The sequence below is a fragment of the Hoplias malabaricus genome, chromosome 10 (genome assembly GCF_029633855.1).
Source record: "Hoplias malabaricus isolate fHopMal1 chromosome 10, fHopMal1.hap1, whole genome shotgun sequence".
Classification (NCBI taxonomy): Eukaryota; Metazoa; Chordata; class Actinopteri; order Characiformes; family Erythrinidae; genus Hoplias; species Hoplias malabaricus.
Genome location: NC_089809.1, coordinates 27,044,614 through 27,065,211, shown reverse-complemented (window position 1 = coordinate 27,065,211; position 20,598 = coordinate 27,044,614). Strand labels below are relative to the sequence as shown.

The window sequence follows — 20,598 nt, the reverse complement described above, 5'->3', positions numbered from 1 at the left end:
GGTCTCGGTGGGTTGGCAGCCGAAATAACTGGGCGAAAGGCGGGCACACACCCTGGAGGGGGCGCCAATCCGCGTAACACACACTCACACTTTCACTCACACATTCACACCTACGGACACTTTTGAGTCGCCAAACCACCTACCAACGTGTGTTTTTGGACCATGGGAGGAAACCCTCATGGACACGGGGAGAACACACCAAACTCCTCACAGACCCAGAGTGAGACTTGAACCCACAACTTCCAGGTCCCTGGAGCTGTGTGACAGCGTTACTTCCTGCTGCCCCTCAATTATGCTTTCGGAATAATAATAACAATAATAATAATAATAATAATAATAATAATAATAATAATAATAATGCACAATATAGTGAGTAAAGTTATGTCTTAAAGTCACAGTAAAAAAAAAGCATGTTCCATTTTAAAGAATAGTGAGATGATGGAAAATAATTGTTACAATATTTTGGTTCATAAAACCATACAAACAAAAGTGGACCTCATTCAAATAAGTGGACCTTGAAATCATTCAAATACCATAATGTATTATGGGATATCAAAAGCAGGGCTTTGGAAATAGGGGAGGAAAAAAAAAATAAGACTACACTTCCCATCGTGCATCGCGGTTATCGAAAACAGGAAGAAAGGGCATAGGAGGAAATAATTGTCAGATGAGTGTGAGAGGAGTCATGTATACCGTTGTGGGGCTGAAAGGAACGACAGAGACCCGCTTGACCGAATGGACCATAACGTAACGGGCTCCGTTCATCAAATGTAGACAGCGGACGCGTCCCAGCAGCTTCGTTACAGCCGCTATAGCAAGGGATTTCCTTGTCATATGATGGAAAGGGCGATGGAGCAGTTAAACGTGCAGCTGAACCGGCTGACGCGCTCTCTGCGCCGAGCCAGGACCGTGGAGCTACCCGAGGGTGAGACCAGCACAAACATACCGCTCACTTAGACATATACTTCAGCATTTCAACTTCAGCAGCTGTGTGACCAGAGCCCCTGTTTCTGGCATGTGTTTCTCCATCTTGCCAGTCAGGCCCTCACACTCTTAAAGGCGAATTCCTCTCATTATTCTGAATTTCCGCCTAATTTAATGGTTAATATGGAGATATTATGAAGTGCACAACTGTTAGAGTGGAGGTGATAGGAACCAGTTGTATGAGGACTGTAGTTAATATCTTTAAATGCTACTGTATAATAAGAGCCACAATGACATGGAATAGCCATGTGATACTATACATTTATGATAAGTATTATTTATTTAGTTTTGGTGTTTTTTTTTTTTTTTTTGCTAAATCATACATTGATCATCCAAACCATTAAAGCAATCTCGTTTCTACACTCCTTGACAATTTTAGCAGCTCCACTTCCCATGTGCACTTGTTACACAATTACAGCATATAGTCCATTGGTTGTTGTATATATTTTTTCTTAGCTGCTTTTCTCCCCTTTTGGATGGAAAGCTAAATGGCTATATTTTCAACAAATGTACAGCATCTCTAGTCGGTAGCATCTTCTGTCAAACCTATCAAGGGGAAATTGTTCAGATAATGGTTAAGATGACTTATTAAATGGGTAAATTAAGAGCTAGCCCTCTAGACAATTGGCAATTTGAAGTGTAATCAGGAGACTAACTTGACATTGTCACAAAGATAAACAGTTTTAGTTTTTTGATTACTTCATGTAGCAATACGACATGTAGCCACTAGATGGGAACAAAAAGCTTTTTCGTTTTCTACATAGTGAACACCAGGTTATGAATTGTGAAAGCATGTTAGGGCATGTTCCTGGAACCCATCAAAATAATCCCTAATATGAGAGTCGGTCAAAAAAGAAAATCTTGGTGATTTTCATCAATACAGAAATCACCCAAAAGAAGTGGTACCGATGCTAAATGGATTATGATATTCAGAGGCAGGACAAACCATCTAGAACAGGCACAGCTAGGATAACACAGTGGTAGTATGTGATAGCAAAATTTCCTCCCTTTTTCTTGGTGTTGCATTGTCCAATCCACTTTCCATTTTAATGGCTTCTGTGCTGTGATTGTACACCATTTCATTATAATTTTGTGATTATTATGGAATAACAGCAAGACCTAGCATGATATCCCTTTTATAAATGAATGGCTCACATGTTAAAGTGACATCTGTATCATTATGTTTGGATAGACAGTTTGTTTCCACTTCCAAATATAGACCAACAATCACAAACATCACTAAATCTAGAATGTAGATAAACATTATTCAGTGATATCTGAAATGTAATACTGTTCCTTCTGATATGTGAAGACTTAAAGTCATTGTTCTCACGCTTCCTATAGACAATGAGACAGCCGTCTACACGCTCATGCCCATGGTGATGGCTGACCAACACAGGTAAATGAGCTTTGGAAACAAATCTTGAGTTACAATATATTCAAAATAAAATATAAATATAATAACATGAAATTGTGTACGGTTATTCCTATAGATCAGTCTCAGAATTGCTCTTGAACTCCAAGTTTGATGTCAACTATGCATTTGGGCGTGTAAAAAGAAGCCTGCTTCATATTGCTGCCAAGTAAGGGACTGTATTTATGTCTTATTTCCTGCTTTGTCCTTACCCTTCAACACAAGTTATAAAATAAATCAAATAAATGTGCTCTTTGGTCCAGTGAGTTATAGCTGCTAAAAAAAACACAATCAGTAGATAAAGTCATGAAAGACGAAGTCTGTTTTCTGCATTAACCCAAGAATTTATGTTATTTGAGAATATTGTGCATACAAATCAGAGTGGTATATGTTGATATGTTTTTTCTTCTCCCTCTCCTCTCAGTTGTGGCTCTGTGGAGTGTCTAGTTCTGTTGCTGAAGCGTGGGGCAAATCCAAACTACCAGGACATTTCTGGCTGTACACCGCTTCACCTGGCAGCAAGAAATGGGTAGCGAGTCTCTCTAAGGGTTATACACTACTGCCATCTACTGATCACAAAATATTCCTTTCACAACATTCAGCATATAACTACTATTGCAATTATTTGGAATTACTGCTCATACTACTCATTTGATATTAGCCCTGGAAATGACTTATATGTATATCAATTTTGACAGACAAAAGAAGTGTATGGGTAAACTCTTGGAGTACAATGCTGATGTCAACATCTGCAACAATGAAGGCCTAACTGCTGTAAGTAAGCTGATGATGTTAATAATACATATTGAAATTGCTGCTGCTGTTGTCTTTTATCCCCAGCAGAATCTGAAACAATCAATTTTTTCAGATTTTCAAGCTATTAGACACTGGTCATTTCTGTCACAGGCTTCAGTTTTCTGCACTGTAGCAGAAATGTGAAACCGATTTTCCAAGTCTCAGAGAACATCATTTTTAAAATATGATACTTATTGTCTGTGGATCATCATAATGCTGTTGTAGTATTTATAGTATAATTGCCTTTTCTTTTTTTTCTGTAGATTCACTGGCTGGCTGTAAATGGTAGAACAGAGCTGCTACATGATTTGGTGCAGCATGTGTCCAATGTGGATGTTGAGGATGCCATGGGTCAGACAGCATTACATGTAGCCTGTCAAAATGGCCACAAGACTGTAAGAAAATATTCTTATAAGAAACCTTAAAAATATTTGTTTCTTTGGTGGCGTTAGAAGGTTTAGACTAATACAAATATACCACTGTATTCTCTAGGGGTGTAACAATATGATTCTAATTCTGACAGTATTTCAAAAAAATGTGGATGAATAAAATTATATGTATTATGTAGCTGCTTAATCTATTAATGAAACTAGAAGTGAAAGTCAGGAGGAGTGCAGCACATGATGTGAGTGTACCTTTCTGGGTGTTTGATTGGTGCAATATATTTGCAAACTTGTTCTTCTGTGATTGGTGTATTTGCCTGGGATAACAGAATTAATTAAATGATTGCCCATTCTCTGTGATGCATCATCACATTTCAGTGATTAACACTATTTCTGTTTGGCATTGTGATTTTATAATATTTGAATGTGTTGTTACATCCCTAGGGTATACCACCCAGACAAACACACACATTCCACTTGCCTTTAGAATCTTTGCATTTGTTTGTGCTTTTTGAAATCTTTGTACTCTGGCTTTTTAATGCTGTGTGTAATTCAAGTTATTCATAAAAGTCTTTTTATTACATTATTATCATGACAATTAAACAGTAATATTTTCCTTTTATATCAAGTCTGTTGTTAAGGACAGAACACTGAAATGACATTTCTTTTAAAATTCAGTTCCACATTGAAGAACTAATATTGGGCGCTGTAATGAATGTGATATTTATGTAAAACATTTTGGCACATTCTGTATTAGCATTAGACAAGGTAAATTCATGATACGAAGACTTGCAAATGCTGATCACTTGTTATATATTTTTTCCAAACACCTGGGGCTTCATGCCATTCATGGGATTCTTGACAGTGTAAATCTTCAGAATGGAAAATTAAATATAATTTCTTTCTCAGAGAAACATGGATTAAGCATTTGAGGTATGGCAATAGCTCCAGTAGGGAACATACAGGAGTGAATGTTTGTTTATGCAATTCAGCAATCAAGAGTTATATTTAAAACTGGTCCAGTGCTATACATACTGACCAAAACATTGTTCTATATGAAACATTTATGCTACAGGTTACCTCACATTAACTTGTACCCCACTCTCCCCTATACCTGCAGCTTTAAAGCAGGGCAGAGGTCTTGAATATTATAATAACCATGTTTAAAACATTGAAAGTAGGAGATTAATCATAGCAGACATTTTCAGTGTTTACAACAGCCAGTTATATTTTCAGATAATAATGCATGTTGTTTGATGCTTTCTGCAGACAGTGCTATGCCTTCTGGACAGTGGAGCTGACATCAACAGGCCCAATGTCTCTGGAGCAACTCCTCTATACTTCGCTTGCAGGTTAGAAGTGTAACCCACGTAATGCTTATTATTAATAAAAGTGGTTGCAATGTGTGCTTCGAAATGATTGTCCTTACTTTAGTGAATATTTTCACTTTTGATTTTATCCTGCTGTAATCCCTGTTGCTGAATGCTCCAGCTCTGTGTTTATAGTTGTGAGTTAAAAGTATCAGGAGGAAACCTATCACTCTCTGCCACAGGGTTAGACTAATGAGGATGCTGTTTGATGAGAATGCAGCAACTGACGAGATGTCCAATCTGCTTTTGTTTTTCCTTGTGTAACATGCCTGACACACTTGGATGAGCTGCGTTGCCGAGCAACAGCACTCCTCGTTCTCTTGTTTCAGTTACAAATAGCAGTAGATATCTGTCTGCTTATAGTTGCTCATGAACATTCAAGTATGGCAGCTTTTCTAATGGATAACCCCAACACATAATTAAGTCTGTGTTCATTTACGGTGTTCTAAAAGGTTTTGCGCCGGCATCATCTTGTGTTTTGTACTTTTGTTCATGATGTGTTTCTGCTTAATTTGTCAGATCAACTGAATTATGTCAGCTGTCTACAATTCATCCATGTGTATTCACTGAATGAAATATTGATATGACAAAAATAATTCATTAACATTCACCTTCATGCATGTTGAGGCACCTAGTGAAACTGAATAATGAAATTATGCAAAGGCAGATGTTATGTGCTTGAGGAGGCCACACTGTCATGTGATATGGGGAAGGCTGATTGGCAACTGATTTTGATTTAGTTTTAGTCTTTTCAGTAAAATGTGTATTAGTTTTAGTCTCATTTTAGTCATTTTATTATTGTTCATTTTAAATTAGTTTTAGTCCCCAAAGCCTGAAAACAGTTTAGTCAGCTTTTAGTCCATTAAATTGAAAAGAAATAGCTAACTCTTTTAGAAATATTACTTTATTTTATTATTTTAGGGGTATTATTTACAATTATTATTTAAAATTATGTTACATTTAAAAACACATTAACATCCAAAATTATTGTAACTTAGTAGACTCCAAGAGTTTGAACTCAAATGAATAATTGGCCAACAGTTGATGTGAGTCACTGGGAGTCGACTACTCTTTATCGTCATGATAACAACAAACAAATGGAGAATTTTTTTGTTTTTCTCTCCTTGCGATTTTCTGATTTCAGATCAGAAATCTTTTAACTTTTTCACAGTACTGTAGGTCGTCAACAAATATTTTTCATCATAGTTTTCATCAACAACGTTGAAACTGGACTCAAAGCAGGAACACACTCATCCATCACAGGGCATCACTCATTATGGACACATTTGCACAGCCAATCTACCTAGCAATGTGTGTTTTTGGACTGTGGGAAGAAACCAGAGCACCCACACAAACACAAATGCTGCAGGGTTTTTAAGATCTCACAACATAATGCAGCTTTGAGAATGATTATTTAAACTTATTCTTCTGAAAATAAATACAAAAACCTCAATTCTTTTAGTATATTTAAGTAATGTTACATTTTAAATAATGTTCTAAAAGATGCTAAATATAAATTTCAATTTACTGGATTTAATTTCATGTACTAAAACATGACCAGAGAATTGTTTTTAAACAATAGTACAAAGTGTGTTCTTGAAACCATCCATCCATCCATTATCTGTAACCGCTTATCCAATTTAGGGTCACGGGGGGTCCAGAGCCTACCTGGAATCATCGGGCGCAAGGCGGGAATACACCCTGGAGGGGACGCCAGTCCTTCACAGGGCAACACAGAAACACACACATTCACACCTACGGACACTTTCGAGTCGCCAATCCACCTGCAACGTGTGTTTTTTTTTTTTTTTTGGACTGTGGGAGGAAACCGGAGCACCCGGAGGAAACCCACGCGGACACGGGGAGAACACACCAACTCCTTACAGACAGTCACCCGGAGTGGGAATCGAACCCACAACCTCCAGGCCCCTGGAGCTGTGTGACTGCGACACTACCTTACTTGATTAATTTTTAAGAACTTAAGGTATAAACAGTGTATAAAAATGTGATTCAGATCACAACACTAAAATATAAGTAATACATTGAAAATATCTATGCTTTATTATCCTGCATTTATACAAACTAGTTTCTATCAACCTTTTAAATAACAGAGATATCATTACAGCAAATGAGTTTCCAGCTTGATTCTTCATGTTTTTAAGGGCAAAAAATATTTACATCTTTTTTCCCCAATATGCCAAAATATGTTGATAATTCAGGTGATGCATTGAATTAACCAGCAACTCGTATTATACACAACTTACCTCTCTGTCTTAGTCATGGCCAGAGGGACACAGCACAGATCCTGCTCCTTAGAGGTGCCAAATACTTACCTGACAAAAATGGGGTCACGCCGCTTGACCTTTGTGTGCAGGTGAGTACCATACAGACTCTACACAAAACACTGTTAAACATCTTCATACACATTCTCATCTTCCACCTCCTCTCTTAAGGGTGGTTATGGTGAAACATGTGAGATTCTGATTCAGCACCATGGGAGGCTGTTCCAGACCCTCATCCAGATGACACAAAACGATGACATTAAGGAGAACATGGTGAGAATTTCACTTTGATGGTCTTAGTTACTCTTCATTAAAAACAATTGTTTTGCTTTGTAACCGTATATGAATTTAAAGCCTTTTATGGGGTTCAGCTCAGGCAGGTTCTTGAGCATGTATCTCAGCAGAGTGACTCCAACTATCAGAGGATCCTGACCAGTCTGGCTGAAGTGGCCACCACCAATGGACACAAGCTGCTCAGGTGGGTTTTACCCCTCTCTTAGGGTCCTTTTGTTCTTGCTCTCAACCACAAGAAAAGTTTTCAGCACAACATTCTACTCTGGCATAATTGCTTTCCCTTTTTTAGTTTGTCTAGTAATTATGAGGCCCAGATGAAAAGCCTGCTGAAAATCGTGCGGATCTTCTGCCACGTGTTCCGCCTTGGTCCATCCTCTCCTAACAATGGAAATGACATGGGATACAATGGGAACAAAACTCCACGCAGTCAGGTTTTCAAGGTCAGCCTCATTATCTTTACTACAGCAAGAGCTATTAATATTAGTGCTTCTGTTGCATGTGAGATGTGCATTGGAGTGATTTCTCCTGAAGAGGGTGCCAGCTGTTTAGATTCTCTGGAAATATATAGTCCTTTACGAACAGTGATGGTTGCTCATGTGAGATTAAAAAGACCTCTTTAAAGGGAGTTTATAGACATTAACATTGTGTGGAATTAGATTTTTATTAATTTAATTATCTATTGCACATTAATTGCTTAATTCTTTTGTATTCTAATGTATGTCTAATGTTTATGTAGATCTAAACAAAGTGACTTTTTTAAGTGTTTCATTACCATGCACCATTCACATCTAACTACTTTGGTTTACTTTGTTAACATCTAAATAATGAAATAATTAAAATGCATTTTAAAAATAATTTTAAATAAAATTGGGATGCATCAGTAGAATTCTACATTAACCGCTGAAGAAATAAGCACTCACATCTGAGGATTTTTAAAGTTCATGTAACATTTTAATGATTGCTCTTAATAAATCCATCAGATTTCACCATCAAACATCTCTATGCTGGGGAAAATATTTTTGAACACTTGTACACTTATTATGGAACATACTTATGGCATTAATATTCATACTGGCCCCTGTCCACTCAGCTGTTATGAATAATAACTTTTCAGATGATGCTTCTCATTTCAACTGATTGGAAGTCAGTTATACAGGTATACAAAGAATTAAAGAAGTACTTTATCTATTTTACTTTAAATTCCTTTGTTGTATAGTACAGAGTTGTCAGGCTGTTTTTAGGTTTTATTTGTCAGAAAACAATATTACCTCCCATACCCTTGCTGTTTTGGTGGGAGATGTAGTTTTAGATGAAACATATTTTTATGTTTCTGATATGTTTTTATGATGTTTGTCAGCCTCTGGAGCTGCTGTGGCACTCTCTGGATGAGTGGCTGGTGCTTATCTCCACAGAGCTGGACAAGAAGTGTGGAGACACGGCCTCATCGTCTCCAGGCACTGACATAGCTTCACTCCTTCTGAAGCAAAGGGAGACAGAGCCTTCTGTTTCCACGGAAACACCTGCCCTTCTGCCCCCCTCATTGGACCAAGAGGTTGACATGAAGACACCTGAGGTTTATGTGGATGGCCAGGATGTCATTTCCATGACGGCCAATCGTCTCAGCGCTGTAATACAAGCCTTCTACATTTGCTGCTCATGTCAGATGCCACAAGGGTAAGAGGGACCCCTCACTACTCGCCCTCATCTTTAGACCATAGAGTCAATTCCTCAGTTTCACTATAAAGCATACATTAGATGCCAATGCTCTAATCTTAGAAGTTATAAATAGGTAGGACATTCTTTTTGCACATTTATGTTAATAATAGCTGAGTTAGTGGTACTGGATTTTTAAATTCATTCATTCATTATCTGTAACCGCTTATCCAATTCAGGGTTTACCAGAGCCTACCTGGATTCATTGTGCGCAAGGCAGGAATACACCCTGGAGGGGGCGCCAGTCCTTCACAGGGCAACACATACACACACACACACACACACACATTCACTCACACCCTCACACCTACGGACACTTTTGAGTCACCAATCCAAAAGTCCAAAGTTTTTGGACTGTGGGAGGAAACCGGAGCACCCGGAGGAAACCCACACGGACACGGGGAGAACACACCAACTCCTCACAGACAGTCACCGGGAGCGGGAATCGAACCCACAACCTCCAGGTCCCTGGAGCTGTGTGACTGCGACACTACCTGCTGCGCCACCGTGCCGCCCCCCGATTTTTAAAATTTATTAATTTATTTTTATAATGATCATTTTCATTTTAATGATCGTATTTACACAAATATTTAAAAGGTCATTGTTTATTCACTTTTATATTTGTTGACCAACCTGCTATCACAGAGTTCTTCTATTTTGTCCCCAGAAGTCACTAAAATGCCCATATAATATGAAATGGGATTATGTGGCACAACCTGTATTTTATTTCAGGAAAAAAAAACATCAAACTTAACATTTTTCCATTTCCACTTCTTGGAAGTTGTGCATGACAGATGGAGAGCACGTAGACGACCGAGGACCAGATCCTACTTGATGGGAAGCAAGAATGTGCAAATAGTTTCTTTGTAACAGCTAGAAATATAGCTATATTATATATATTATATAATTATTATATATATATATATGTTCCAAGCAAAAAAAAGTTATATACTTTACATCTGATCCCAGTCATAGTATCACTGAGAAAGCTTAAAATTAAACCTTTTCTTTCCACTTTGTAATTCCACCATACTGTTTTGATTTAGACTTGGAGAATGTGAATAAAGCTTGTTTCTCACCTAAACAAGTAGTTAATTGGAGCTCTCTTCTTTGTTAAAATTGGTGTCATAAATGGGTGAAAAATGTAGTCCTTCACTTTTGTTTCATCAAGTTGCACCTGAAGAGTATCTAACTGCATGCAATTAATAATGCATTTAAATAGATATTAATTACCAATGAACTGCTGTTCCCATATTGACCATTTCTAGTGAAATGTATCCCCCCTTTATTTTTTTTTTCTGAATGCCCTTCTCATTAGAGGCCAAAATGATGGTTGTTCTCTGTTTGGATAACATCTTTAAATAATTCCTTTTACTGTTTGCTGAGGGATCAATGGCTGCAGTGAGACTGCACAGAGTATCTGTGTAATTAGGGCCCCATTGCGTTGATACAGGCTTTAGATACAGTTTTTTTTTCTTACACTTCATTCTCCTGCCGCCATTTCTCTATGTAAAAATCTATTCTTGTTTTCTTTGCCTAGCATGACGTCTCCTCGGTTCATTGAGTTTGTTTGTAAACATGATGAAGTGCTCAAGTGTTTTGTAACCAGGTGAGTAAAGATTGCTTTTCTGTAACTTTAAAGTCTCCCTGTCTGCTTCAACAACCTTTTTTTTTTAAAGGCAAATTGTTGAAGTTTAATTTTTTTCCTTCTCTTCTCTTTCCACAGAAACCCCAAGATCATCTTTAACCACTTTCATTTCCTGCTGGAGTGTCCTGAGCTCATGTCTCGCTTCATGCACATTATCAAAGGCCAGGTATGCTTGGTGACAGACAGGTTAGAGCAGTGCTCTGATTGGTTTCTGATGTAACCCTTCATCTCATTTCCCTGAAGTGACTTTCTGTGCTGCAGCACTCTTGGGGCTCGTGCTGGAGTGACTTTCAAACACCTGTCTTTCTCTCTCTGCCAGGATCATTTAACTGTGTTATTATGCCGCAGATAACACTTGTCTTAAGTCCCGTTATATAGCTTCGTAAGTTTTAAGTGCCGCTTCACTCTGTAGTGTTCGCAGAGTTTTCTGTATTCATATTTGAGCGCCAGCACTCTGAGCCTCGTTACCTTCAGATTATAGTCCGCTGGGGAATACGATGCCGTTTTAATTACAGATTTTAACCTGCCGAATACGATTTCATCTCCTGATTTTCCTCTTCGTGCGCTCCCGGTGCCCCTGGGGGAAAGAGTTCTTTTCAGTCGGATTAATTTCTACCTCTTGCAGACTTCTCCCTCTCTGCATCAAGAACAAAGCCATTCAAATATTATGCAAATGGATTGCAGCCCCCCCACACCCTCCGTGCAGCTGAAGCATTTCCTTTCCCCATCATCTCCTTTTGCTCAGTCAGATTCTGTGGTTTATAGTGTAATGAGTGGGTGATTAATAGAACAGATGACTCAGGCTCAGGTAAAGGGCTTCAGAATCTAATCAATATGAGCATATTTTAATTACCTTTTTTGCCCCCTTCCTCTGCAGCCTTTTAAAGACAGGTGCGAGTGGTTCTATGAGCATCTCCTGGCTGGACAGCCTGACTCAGATATGGTCCATCGACCAGTCAATGAGAACGACATCCTGCTGATTCACCGAGGTACCAGAACTTATACTGTGTGTGTTTAAAGCTTCTGCCTTTGAGCAGACTCCATTTATATAGTTACTGTAGATGTTTCTAAGGAGTTTGGATTTAAAAATGGGAAAGCCGATGTGGAAAGTAGGGGAAAAAAGGTGTTTCTAAAACTAAAGTTAAAAACTGATTGGTAGCTGTAGAGAAAATGGTAATCTAATAAGTGTGCAAGACATGGTATACCCCATAACTGTCATTAGATAAACAGTATTCAAAGGACAAAACATCATCCTGCTGAGTCACCGAGGTCCCAGAACTTCAACTCTGTTTGAAGGCTTCTGCCTCTGTGCAGACCCATTTTACACATTCACTCTCTAGAGCTCAAGAGCTGTAATCTGTCCCCCTTCATCTTTCCTTTTTTAGATTCTATATTCCACAGCAGCTGTGAGGTTGTGTCCAAGTCCACCAATGAGAAGCTCAAGCAGGGCATCGCTGTGCGGTTCCATGGTGAAGAGGGAATGGTCAGTTTTAATTTATGTATTGTTTGCATGTCTTCAGGAGATGCAGCTTTCTTATGTTTTTCAGCTATTTTTGACTCTGCGGTGCTTTGCTGTGCTTCAGAATGTTCACACATTTGGAATAATCAGAGCCTGCTGTTCATGCTGTGATGCAGCATTCAGAAACATATCTTCTGTTTGTGACAATGGCAGATGGTGCTCATACTGTCCTCTCTGTCTCAGGGTCAGGGGGTGGTTAGAGAGTGGTTTGACATTCTTTCTAATGAGATCATCAATCCAGACTACGCTCTGTTCACACAATCTGCAGATGGTAAGCAACATTCTAACCATCCCTGTGTAATGTGCTGTACTGTTTGTATGTCCCTGTTTGAGCTATGTGCCAGCATAATGCAGTGACTTTGTTTGTTTTGTGTATGTATGCACATGAGGAGAGGGGGGGCAATTTGACAAAATGTTGTCTTCAAAGCGGTCCTGTCAGACTGAAATATGTTTCAAATATGTTTTAAAATAAAATATATACAGTGCCAGTCAAAAGTTTGGACACATTCTCATTAGTCATTGGTGGGATAGGGCTATTCACTGTATAGAACTGTGTACCTGCTCTACCTCCGCACAACACAAGTTATGGTCTCAAACACATTAAGAAGGTGAGCAGTTCTACAAATTAACTCCTGACGAGGCCACAGCTGTTCACTGAACACCATTCCAGGTGACAACCTCATGAAGCTGACTGAGAGAACGCCGACAGTGTGCAAAGCTTTCATCAAAGCAAAAGGTGGCTACTTTGAAGAATCTAAATTATAAAACATATTCTGGTTTGTTTAACACTTTTTTTTGTTTTATACATAATTCCATATGTGTTCCTTCATAGTTTTAATGTCTTCCATAATCATTTACATTGTTGAAAATAATAAAAAAACATTGAATGAGGAGATGTCCAAACTTTTGACTGGTACTGTACATTCACAATGTGAGGAAAAGAGCCTCCCTGAGTGGGCGTGTCCAAATATTTTATTGGTACTGTGTGTGTACGTATGTTTATATTGTTCCATAGTCTTTAAATATATATTACTGCTATTTTGATGGTTACAGGTCATTGTATATACTGAAATTGAATTTAAATATTGGTGATGTGGACTGTATAATTGAAATTCCGTTCAAATAATGATGTTCTATTTTTGCAGTAGTGCCCTCCCCTCCTTTGTTTGTGTTTTTTCTTGTGTCTTTGATATATCTCTGTTCTGATGTAACTTTTCAGACTCTTGTTGCTGTGATTTTGACGTGTATTTATAGGGTCATGATGGTTATATGTCAGTGACTTTGAGCGTCTGTGTCTTTGTCTCTCCGTAGAGGTAATAGGTAATGACACATGATGGGAAAGGAGTGCTACAGATCAAAGCTTTCTCTGTGATTGTTCAGAAATACACCACCACATGATTACAGTCCTTTGTTCTTATTCATCTGGACTTTGTGTGTGTGTTTGTGTGTGTGTGTGTGTGCACTCTGTCTTTTAAAGGCACTACTTTTCAACCCAACAGTAACTCATCTGTCAACCCAGATCATCTGAACTATTTCCGATTTGCTGGTCAAATCCTTGGCCTGGCTCTGTATCATCGTCAGCTAGTTAACATCTACTTTACCCGCTCCTTCTACAAGCACATATTAGGTAATGCACATGAAGGCACATCATAACACAGGCGTGTAATAAATCTAGAAACATTCAGGGACACAATAGGCACAGTATGATATTTTTATCTGTACATCCCTACAGGTATCCCAGTGAATTATCAGGATGTGTCCTCTATTGATCCAGAATATGCAAAGAATCTGCAGTGGATACTGGACAATGACATCAGTGACTTGGGTCTTGAGCTCACTTTTTCTGTAGAGACAGATGTGTTTGGGGCAATGGAAGAAGTTCCTCTCAAGCCGGGAGGAACCAGCATTCAGGTTACCCAAGAAAACAAGGTGCGGCTATAAACAGAGATGCTTCAATTACTGTGCAAAGTCGGGTAAGCAAGGGAAAATAAAAACGTAGGCAGTTCAAATATTGACATCCCACTGTTTGGCTATAGCTCTGAATTGGTTGTTATATGCTAATATGAATGTATTTGCATGCACAGCATTTACGTATGACATTAGAGCTCGCACAGCAGCTGAGTTAGCGGAAACATTTAGATGAAGGTTGCCTCTGTATTCCCACAGAGGGAAAATGTCAGCATGCATTTCCTGTATAAATCTGTAATTGGCCAAAGAGATCAATAGAGGGCAGTATTATCCAGATATTATTGTAGTACATGCCGTTCCCTCGGTTTTATTCAGCAGCACAACCCTCACCCCAAGGAAAAGGTACGACTGTCAAGCTATGTCTAAGTCCCTATTTCTTACTCTTTCACACACAGGCAGAATATGTTCAGCTGGTAACAGAGCTGAGGATGACTCGAGCTATTCAGCCTCAGATCAACGCCTTCCTGCAGGGCTTCCACACGTTTATCCCTCCTTCACTCATTCAGCTCTTTGATGAGTATGAGTTGGTCAGTACTTTTCTTAGTTTTCCAATGTTCTCCAAATTTAATAATGTCACTCATTATTTACCTCATTCTCACACTATTCATCTGTCTGTCTCTCTCTCTCTCTCTCTCTCTCTCTCTCTCTCTCTCTCTCTCCCCCCCACTGTCATCTTCACATGGATGAGTTTAATTAAGTGTTCTGTGCTTTTTCAACAAATCTCTTTTACTGATGCTTGTGCATAAAATGTTTCATGATCATTCCAAAGACAGCAGTGACAAACAGTATCTCTCTCTTAGAATGTGAAGGAAACCTTGAGTGGGACCAGCACTCAGAAGTTGAATCTGTTCTCCTCTGGCGATGACTACACAGAGAATCAAAGCCAGATATTTTGACATTAGAAGATTTATGCTGGAAGCAGCCAGATATATTTCATTCAGACAGTAAAGATTAAATTGAAAATGGAGTCTGGGAGGATACAATTTAAATATTAGGAGATGTGTACTGGGGATTACTTGTTTCATATTGTGCTTTTTTTGTGCGCAGGGTAAGTTTAGAGGAATGAAGATATCGGAGTAACCCTTGTCACTAGTGCATATCTAAATCTCAAGGGTGTGACTCTAGGGCACGGATAAGGAATTAGAGACAAGATATGCATTAGTCATGAATCTGCAAAGGCAGGAAATGATACGGAAGAATTAAAATAACAGAGGGTTTCATGCGGTTAGAACCTCTATGGTGTGATAAATGAAGCTCATGATGCAATGCTGAGGCATAGGCAGTGGGGCCAAGACTAAAGATTCATGGACAGATGACTACATAAGAATGTGCCCACAGTGTTGTAGGTAATAAGATGCATGGGTGGCCGGTTCGTGACATGGCTGGATACAGTGGGAGGAAGACACAAGAAAGAGAAAAAAGGTAGCATGGAGCATCTGTTGGGATCATTTAGGCCACCGTGTACACCTTATGTTGAGCTACTTCAGCAGGCTGAAAGCATAATTAAAAGAGATAAGCATAATGATGATGGCATAATTAAAAGGGAGATCTAGAGGCCAACATGAGTTTGCAGGGCTTTAGTGTCTCTGCATGCTGTCAACAAATGTGAGGCATTGCATGTACAAGCCACAACATTAATGTCTCAGTTCACAGGGTGGACAATATGATGGAATGATGTCATTATCATGATAAATTGTCATGTTAAGCTGAGTATATCATGGACCTTAAGAACACTTTTCAATCTCATACTTCTAACAGAAAATACTAACATATTGTGATTTTTATTGTGTATCATGAAACTGTGATATAATATGCATATAATTAACATTCATTGGCTTTAATATAGAATTGCTATTGAGATTTGGAGTCGTATGTATAAACTTGTAGATGCGAGACGTTCTGTTTGAGTCTGTACGTGAGTCTTGTCAGTCAGCAGCTAAGCTGTTTCAGAGTGGAGAAAGGGAAAAGCCCTTCCACCTGCCCCTTTTATCTCTGTGTTAATTGCTAAAGCCTTCACCTTTTGATTGAATCCTGAGTGCAGGATTAGGATGTGTGTGATAAGAATGATTAGGTAGCCAGTGGCAGGTAATGAAGTGGAATTAATGTGTTCAAACTTTATAGATCTTTATAGTTCTGTTTGTGAATGCTATATTCTGGAGAAACTTTGGAGGAAGTTTGGATACAGTGGACCTTTTTAATCCATGCTCTTTCTGTTTTATGTATAAGAGCATAGATGAGGTTGCCAGCATTGTGTAGTAAGTCTATTGTTTAATGTTTTGTGCTAAAAGGAAATAATAGCATATGGTTTTAGGATCCTGATTGACACAACCAGCATTTAGCATGTTAGTGTTCTCCTCCAAGAATGTTAAACTGCTTTAGTGGCAGTTTAAAAAAGAAAGTTCACATGTTCAGCTTCACCTTGACTTTTCTGTCCTAGCAGTGTGTGAATGGGGGGCTCCTGGATAGACAGTAGTATATGTCATGGCTAAAAATTAGAAACAGCAGTGGTAAGACTACATTTTTCTCTCTCTCTCGAGCTCACTGAGGCATCAGACTTCACCTTGGGCCCTTCCGTTCACACCATTTCATGCCTCTGTGTATGTTCCAGAACACAGGTGTGCTCTTTCTTTTGCATTCTCTCAGTTCTCATGTCTCTCTATCTCTCTCTCTCACTCATCCCCCTGCTCTGGCCCAGATCGATGCTCTCCCAGGGCCATTACTGCACGGCAAGCCTCCAGCGCCCATATATGTGTGGGCCCATTCCTCGGTCACACAGCTTCAGCAAGCCCACTGACAAGCCCCAGTGGGGCTAACTAATGAGGGCCTGTGTTTCAAAGCACTTTTAGTCCCATGCTCTCTGTGTCTTTATTATCTGTCTCTCGCTCGTCTAATCGCAACAGCAAGCGGCCGATGAAACCTTTCACGCCGAGTGCATGTTCAGTGATTAAAGGCCTTTTTCACAGCTCTTCTCGGTGCTGTACTTTGCGCTCATGTCCTTTATGAAGGAGTTCATGGGAAATGTCGAACACTTTGGGAGCAAAACCATGGCCATGTTATGAGTCAGACTGAGCTGGATGAGTTATTGATTAGATCTGCTGTTATGAGCTGGGTGGCTCTGTGCTGTACTCCTGGTTTTAAGCCTGTGTGTGTGTGTGTGTGTGTGTAGGAGCTGCTGCTGTCTGGCATGCCGGAGATTGATGTGATGGACTGGAAGAAAAACACAGAGTACACCAGTGGCTATGATACGGAGGAGCCAGTCATCCAGGTTAACAGCTGCTCTGCTACATGAACATCACCCGTACTGACTTAAATTAATGAGCCATCTCTAATGATTTAAGACAATGAGGCAGTTTATGCAGATTTGTTGGCAGATCTTGTACACATGCATTGATCAACATGATGCTGCAAAGAATTGGGTCATTATTTTATGATCCAGCTGTAGATGGAATTAGACTTTAAGTTTAAAAGGAATTTTAGACTTTTTATAGAAAATATGTATTAATATGTTTTTATTTACTCTAAATCACCTTGGGAATGAAGCAATCTGACATTGCACTGGCAGTTGAGCAGTAATGTGTTATTCTTTGTTTTGCAGTGGTTTTGGGAAGTTGTAGAGAGTCTCACACAAGAGGAGAGGGTGCTTCTGTTACAGTTTGTCACTGGAAGGTAAGACTTCTACTGTATTAACATTTTACAATCGTTTTAGACACATTTTTACTGACAGAATTTAACAAAAAAAATGTAATTCTTTACATGAATTCAATACCTTACCTAGCTTTTTTTCTCTCCCTAGTTCCCGTGTTCCACATGGTGGATTCGCCTTTCTCATGGGTGGCAGTGGGTTGCAAAAGTTTACAATTGCTGCAGTGCCATACACATCCAACTTGTTGCCTACCTCTAGTACCTGGTGAGAAAGACAAAGACTAACGGACCTTTTAGGGACCAGAACAGGCATTGAAGTGTCTAGGAGCACTAGAGGGCAGTATGGCTCTTTGAAAGTTCAGTACTAATGCTGTGTGACTCAACATCAGTTTCTTCATAGTATGATAAAAAGAGACATGATCACATAGACTGGCAAAAAATCCAGAAAGACACAGAACAAAAAGAGGCATGTCATACAGAGCTTAAAAGGTCAGTTTTTGAGTCATGGTGGGAGTCAAGCATATGCAGCCCTTTTTGACTTGCTGCTCAATCCACAGCCAAATGGCTCTGACCTGTGTGTCTGTCTTTTCCAGTATCAACATGCTGAAACTCCCCGAATACCCCAGCAAGGATGTCCTGCGTGACCGACTGCTAGTTGCACTGCATTGTGGGAGTTACGGTTACACCATGGCATGATGCTGGCCCATCTGTTTCTTGCTGCGACGCCTGCTCTATCGACACACACACACACACACACAAGCACATATGCACACATACGTCAATGGGTGTGTATATATATCTTCAGGGATATCTTCACTCTCCCCTTACACTACTGAAAAGCCTTTGACACAATGGCATTATTTTAGATACACAATTTCAAAAGGCTAAGGGCAAACCCGATATATGACTTAATACCTAACGCTAAAAACTTGTGCCAGTGACTCCAATCTCTACTGCCAGTGTTATGTGTCAAAGGTTGCTTTACTTTAAGTTCTATATCAAAGGAAGTGCTGTATTTTATTTACTTATGCTGTGTTAGGCCAGTGAGACATGGATGTTTATATGCGTGCACTTTCATTTATTATGGTATGAAAACTTTGCATTATCCATAAAAAAACCTCAGATCCTGGCTGGGAATATTGTAGTTACTTTTAGGACATGGAGTTTGTCAAGCAGCATGACCGTGCTGGTTTCTTGTATGCATATGTACACTCTTTTCTTATGAACTCTCAGTGAGCCTTGAAAAGTAATCTAGAACCTCCTCATGTGTGTCATGTCTGCTGTGCTGTAGTCTTTGTACCATTGTTTTTCATATCATTTAATGGGTAGTGGTTTTTTTTGTTTGTTTTTTTTTTCTTTTACTTTCAAATATTAAGACAACATTTTTGGATCCATGGTGCCAAAACATTTTAGGGAATGCAAGTCTGTTAATTGTAAATGTTTTGCTGACAAGGGTTTTGTAAAAGGGACAATATTATCATATTTTATGAATGTAGGAACTGTGTCCTGTGTAGGACGTATGGTTTAAATGAGTCCTGTCATATAAATGTGGATATAGGTTTATATTTCCTAAAAGGATTTATTTCTTTGACTTGGCTGTACATTTATTTGTTCTCATTTGTAAACAGACTCTTTATTGTAAATGTAATCTTCAAGGATTTTCAGAAGATGATTCCAAATATTTAAGTATGTATTTTACTATTTACCGTGTTTTATTTCATTGATTGGGTGAATGTGTGTGAGTGTTTCAGATAAATCTACTCAATATGGGGCATAAATGGGACACAGACTTGGGGCTGCCTGTAAGGCACTAAATTGCTTTCAAGCTGCTGTCAACTAAGGCTTTTCATGCACAGTAAGCCAACACTGATAGATGTTCTACTTAGTATGTTTTACACTGCAGGAACCTCTCATCGTACGGCTGCGTTATTGCCCCCTGTGTCCTGTGTTGTAATGTTCTGCTTTAGGTCAGGTTCAAGAAACTTATGGGTTTCTATTATAGCCCGAATATTACTATTGTTGATCACTAGATCAAAAAAGCTGCCAAAAGCTTACAATTAAAATGAATTCATAAATAAATACATTTATAAGTAAAAATAACAAAAGCACCTATATTTCTTATCTATCTATATTTATTTATTTATTTATTTCTCCAGTCTCAGAAAATCAAGATGCACATTGTATATGGAGGAAAAGTCTTAAATCCTTGTGGTGGCATACTTTTTTTTGCATTAGGAGCAGAGTTAGTTTGTGGGTGAGATTATGCTTAAAGTCCCAGTGAGTGTTGGAGTTAAGGCAAGGGTTAAATGCAAGTTGAATATTTTCATATTCGATGAATGTCAGTTAAAGACATAACAAGCACCTACAAGTCAAATCTTTATTTTTTTCTTCTTTACATAATTATATATTCTGATCAGTTCAGTTCACCGTATGGTTAAGAAAGTAACTGCTCAATGTGGGTAAGAAGTTAAATAGGAGTAACTTCAGAGTGCCATGCAAATGCAGTAGCTTTTATTAGGTTTTGAACACCATTGCAATATTGTGTTCTAGCTTTAGGTATTGAGAAAGCACTTTCTTGATATTACC

At 38.8% G+C, this 20,598-nt stretch overlaps 1 protein-coding gene across 1 annotated transcript; it reads left to right on the top strand.

The window, feature by feature from the left end:
* The first annotated feature begins 687 nt into the window (after positions 1 to 687).
* Positions 688 to 20,051, top strand: hace1 (HECT domain and ankyrin repeat containing E3 ubiquitin protein ligase 1). The gene is made up of 24 exons (XM_066682854.1): positions 688 to 925; positions 2,329 to 2,383; positions 2,478 to 2,567; positions 2,823 to 2,927; positions 3,097 to 3,172; positions 3,457 to 3,588; positions 4,846 to 4,928; positions 7,224 to 7,320; positions 7,400 to 7,501; positions 7,600 to 7,706; positions 7,812 to 7,962; positions 8,880 to 9,196; positions 10,776 to 10,844; positions 10,962 to 11,049; positions 11,761 to 11,872; positions 12,269 to 12,366; positions 12,586 to 12,673; positions 13,880 to 14,029; positions 14,135 to 14,331; positions 14,766 to 14,897; positions 17,537 to 17,635; positions 17,966 to 18,036; positions 18,164 to 18,277; positions 18,606 to 20,051. The coding sequence occupies exons 1-24, from the start codon at positions 835 to 837 to the stop codon at positions 18,706 to 18,708; spliced, it is 2,727 nt and encodes a 908-aa protein (XP_066538951.1). The 5' UTR covers positions 688 to 834; the 3' UTR covers positions 18,709 to 20,051.
* Positions 20,052 to 20,598: the final 547 nt, after the last annotated feature.